Source organism: Rhagoletis zephyria, unplaced genomic scaffold (assembly GCF_001687245.7).
Source record: "Rhagoletis zephyria isolate East Lansing unplaced genomic scaffold, Rhagoletis_zephyria_1.1 Rzeph_scaffold_08553, whole genome shotgun sequence".
NCBI lineage: Eukaryota > Metazoa > Arthropoda > Insecta > Diptera > Tephritidae > Rhagoletis > Rhagoletis zephyria.
In genome coordinates, this window is record NW_016165633.1 from 21,949 (window position 1) to 26,887 (window position 4,939).

At 32.5% G+C, this 4,939-nt stretch overlaps 2 protein-coding genes across 5 annotated transcripts in view; one reads left to right on the forward strand and one right to left on the reverse strand.

The window, feature by feature from the left end:
* The window catches only part of LOC108375139 (smoothelin-like protein 1), a 19,799-nt gene extending 16,922 nt beyond the window's left edge, over window positions 1–2,877 (forward strand). For all 4 annotated transcript variants that reach the window (XM_017631231.1, XM_017631228.1, XM_017631229.1 and 1 more), the window contains 2 exons: window positions 1,599–1,750; window positions 1,831–2,877. In XM_017631231.1, coding sequence (XP_017486720.1) covers window positions 1,599–1,750; window positions 1,831–1,954 — 276 coding nt within the window. In that variant the 3' untranslated portion in view covers window positions 1,955–2,877. The remainder of the gene's footprint in view (window positions 1–1,598; window positions 1,751–1,830) is intronic.
* A 1,477-nt stretch (window positions 2,878–4,354) lies between these two features.
* On the reverse strand, window positions 4,355–4,738 carry LOC108375137 (homeobox even-skipped homolog protein 2-like). Its single transcript, XM_017631226.1, has one exon. The coding sequence runs from the start codon at window positions 4,736–4,738 to the stop codon at window positions 4,355–4,357; it is 384 nt and encodes a 127-aa protein (XP_017486715.1).
* Between the last annotated feature and the right edge of the window lie 201 nt (window positions 4,739–4,939).

The following is a 4,939-nucleotide window of genomic DNA, read 5'->3' on the forward strand; positions in this document are numbered from 1 at the left end:
ACAGCAATAAATGTAATAAATAAAACCGCCAAAATATATGTTTTATTTAACAACCGGCCTGGAGCTCAAAATTAACGAATAAATTATAATAAAAACGGCCAAAATCAAAAAACTAATCATTAGTTCAAAATGTAAAAAAAAAATGTAGCACTTTGGGGGGTTTCACGACTCAGCGTTTGTAGATGGCACAGTCAATCTTTGGAAAGTTTTACGTTGTATGGAGCAGGACTGGGGACTAAATGTTCCCATCGATTTGGAACACTTCCTATGAGAGAATTTCATAAATATAAATAATTTTCATTTCAGCACCCTATAAAATAGCTAAATCTGGGTTTTCTCATTCGGTTCATCATTCTAAATGGTTTCCGAACTCTAATGCCTTTAAAAAAGCGTTTTGCATATCATGTAGCTAAGTTTTTCTTTACAGAAAACAATGGCTTTTAAATTACATATTTTAATGCTATTAACTATTTAGTGCAGGGCGTCTTTAAAAAAACGTTCATAACTTTTGAACTCTATATGATAGTGCGCATACATAGCTATATTTAGTAGAGAAAATTTTTCAGAATTTTTCCTGCTATTACCATTAGCAAAAATCGATTCCACTGTAGGGGAAAACATTTATGCAAAATTTTTTGGTTTAAAATTTTTTAACTTTTAAAGTTTGATTTTTTCATTCACAATTTCAACTTAAAATGGTAATATCTTGGGAAAATGAAGTGATCCAAAACCGGTGTACAGATCTGTAATCTGTAGCGTGTTATCCAAAAAGGTTATACGAAAACATTCGATTTAGCTGTTGCTCTACAGGGTGGCGAGAAAAAAAAAATTTATATTTATGAAACACTCGTAATAGTATATATTCAAACTCGAGTTGAACAACTTGATATTATTAATTTTGTGCCCTAACCAGCGCATTTTCTAATTTTATTTTTCAAATATTGTTTGCTTTGTTTGTCCATAGAGATACATACATATGTATGTGTATACGGTGAATTCATGGTTTGTAGCACTTTAAGTGTGGTAATTTAACACCCAAAATGCTACACATCGTGAACTCCCCTATTGTAAGCCAATACGCTTAATAATTTTAGATATCATCATTTTGCTCGCACGCATGTCGCCGCCGGTATTCATTACGTTCCTTTGCTTTCCTATGAGAAAATGAGTTTTTTTTTTAATGCCGGGCATTAATCTTATAACTACATTATAATTTTATTTACATGATTAGGGGATTCACAAGAGTGACAAAAGTGACGTAAAATCTTAAGCTTAAAATTTTTGTATGTAAAATAATGATTGAAATGGTTTTAGAGGATTTCAAATTACACCGAAATGTCTTTAAACGGATAAAAAAAAAACCTACTTTTAGCCGTTGTTTTACATACAAAAAAAAAATTTTAAGCTTAAGATTTTACAACGGTTACCACATCCTGTGAATCCCCTAAATATTTTTATACATTTATTTTTACTATTTTTCTGTTCGCTGTTTCATATGCTTTGTTTTTTTTTTGAAGCAATGTTGTCTTTTTCTGTTATTTTAGCTTCGAATTTCCAAAGAGTAAGCGTATTAAAATAAACAAAATTTGTTTTTTCAGAACGTCCAAATAACTAACTTTAGTGCCAGCTGGTCAGATGGTTTAGCATTTTGTGCTCTAATACATCATTTCTTGCCAGATGCCTTCGATTATAGTAAATTAACACCAAAAAGCCGAAGACATAATTTTGAATTAGCTTTCACTGTGGCCGAGTAAGTACCTAAACAAACAAATAATTAAAGTAGCTTTTGGATTGTGCCGTTTCTAAATTTTAACTTTTCTTCTATTTCAGTGAGAAAGCTGGCATAGCGCCACTACTCGATGTCGAGGATATGGTAGAGATGAAACGACCCGATTGGAAATGCGTTTTCATATACGTACAGAGCATCTACCGTCGTTTCCGTAATTGCCAATAAAATCGGGGAAAAACCACAAATTAAATAATCTTCTGACATCATAGCCTGCGGTCATCAGCAAAAAAAAAAAATTAAAAATATTTATTGAAAAATAACTATTGGTGTATACTAATCCTTCATTGCCATGAAACCGATCTTAAAAAAAACGGTTCTACATATTTGCCAAAATTTTTTGTTGTTAATTATGAATACAATGGTATTGGGCACTGGGATGAACGATTTCTTGTTCTATGTACTACTCTGCTAACTCTTGAAAATATTAAAACATAATTCATAAACGTATGAAGAAATTTTAACAAAACTACGAAAACTTAGTACGTATTTGTAATTAAATTTATTTATTATTGCATATAAAAAAAAACAACACATTTTGTGTATTGGTTTCCTAAATCTTGAGCAATAAAAAAACAGAACGTATCTCTCATACACATGTACATACATATGTAGGTACATTGTACATACGAGTATAAACTTTTGCAACTCGATCTGGATCGTACGACGTAGATTAAGTCGACTATATTTTTGTACGTTCAAAAATAATTAATGCGAACATTTTTTGAAATTTCTTGTGAATTTACACGCTGTAGCACAAAATTATTTTGGACTATTGAATAATTGTTCTTGTTGTTGGTGGTGCATTAATGTAAAATTACATACAAAACTACTTGTTAAAAATTGAACTAAGTAGAATTATCAACTTGTAAAAAAAGAAAGAAGCAAGCAAATAATTGATGATCTATATATATATATATATATATATAATACATATTTTATGTATAACCGTACTCGTATGGAGAAAATGCAATATTTCACATGCGCTTGTTTTCGCTTTTCTCGATAAGAAACATATGAAATCACGCCTAGATACTAACAACACGTTTATTACAATAAATAATATACATATTTACACATAAATAAATATATCAATAAAGATTTTCTTTTAATTGAAATGTAAAAATATATGTATATGAATAACAATTACACACATTAATTACAAAATAATTATCAATTACAATTTAGTTATGCCTTGCACACATAATCAGTGTTAACATATTTTTTTTTTATTCTCATACCCGTTGTATACTATATACATATGTATTGTAAAATTTACGAAATGTTGACTTACATATTTTAGTTATGAGAATTTCATCTAAAAAAATTTTATACACACACACACATATTTTTATTGTTTTTTAAATATTTGTTTAAATTTGTACTAATTGTTGCTACGAAAATATAGAGATTAACATTTTCAAGCTACGGTAAACCAATCGTGTTTCTTTTTAATGCTTAAAATGGAACGTATCGAAGTAAGTATGTAATTTTTTATTTATTTTTTTCATAAAATTATGTGGGAGTTGTAGTTTTTATGGCGATAGAAGAACAATTTATCGACATTATCGACATCAACTAAATTGTTCTTCTATCGCCATAAAAACTACATTAAGCACCTTATAAATTCAAACTTAAATCCGTATGTAATCTTATGGTTTTCCTTCGTTTGGAGCGAAATTTTTTGTATGTATGTGCCTAATGCAACACCATGTATGTAGCCTGAAGATATATAAAAACTCAACTATTAAATTTGTGTATCTTATGGTAGTGTTTTGGAAACTATTTTTTGTTGAGCTAAATAAAAATAATTTTGATTTTGTACGCAAAGAGTAGGACTAAAAAATAATTTTTATTTTAAAAGCAAAAAATATCATAAAAATAGCCTTTATTTCCTAATAAAATATTTTGCAAAATCTATATATAATATCAAAAAGCATATTTAATAAATATTGTAGTTCTTGGGATCCCAGTGGTTATAATAATATAATTTAGGCGCTCCCACCTTCTTGCTTATCAAGTTTTCTGGTTATATGAATAGCTTTCCCCGCTGTAGTTTATTGCTGGAAACTGGTTAACCAAGTTGAATCTCAGCGCTCCTGTATTTCGGATATGCCATCTACATACATACATACAAATAAACAGTACTGTTCTGTATAGAATCTAGAAGTCTTAGTAGACTTTCCGCTCTCTTTTGCGATATGAGTCTTGAATATATGGTAAAATTTTTTTGGAAATATTTTAGATATATTTTTTACAACTACAAATTACTTTTTGATAAATTTTTTGATAAGAAACACTTACTCCATTTTGTGGCAAACGCCTGCTACAATTACTTCCGTTCCAGTGTCGTTATATTTATTTGCAGTTGTTGTCAAACTCGAGGCGTCGCTGCTTTGGATTTTCAAAATATGTAAATGGAAAAATGTTAAAATTTTTAGTATGAAAATCGCAAGAAAATCAAAAAAAAAAAATTATTAGTTGATCAATAGAGGAAGTTTTCAAAGGCCTCAAGCTGCAGCAGCCAGCGCCTCCAATTACGTCGTCTTCTCCATCCGGCGCCGCTGCTCAACTAGTACCACCGGTCCCGGTTTTGGTTTCACCTACTCCTCCACCTTCGGCAGCACTACCAGCGCCGCCGCCGCCGCCGCCGCCTCCTCCACCTCCACCGTCATCATTGCTGCCAAGAGCACGAGCCACGCTATTTGACGCCTTGCTGTCCCAACCATCAACATCAGCACGCGCGCCCATTCGACTACGGACCAACGGTATGCAGGGACTATCGGAGGCGACGGCCATACGGTTATTCAACAGCGTTGTGGCAACTGGACAGCTGGCTGGTACACCAACGACACTCAATGCTGCGCCACTGACGCCAGTCAACGCCGTAGACGATTGCAAATCGGTAACGACGATACAGTCATCAAATGAATTTGGGAACTCTTGTCGCATTTGTCGTTGCAATCGAAGTGACGTACAGCTGTCACGTTGCCCTTGCCAGTGTCGCGGCAGTGTGGTAAGTGTGCTTTGTATCCGACGTTAGGCGAGGTGATTGGTGCGATCGCATATTTATTTGCTTTTTTTGTTTTGCGTTTAAGGGTTTTGTACATATACCGTGTCTGAAGCGTTGGATTTTGCATCGACGAGACACGC

What these genes read in the sequence shown, in the direction of transcription:
- LOC108375137 (XM_017631226.1), bottom strand. Translation starts at nt 4,738, where the DNA reads ATGCGACAAGAGTTCCCAAATTCATTTGATGACTGTATCGTCGTTACC.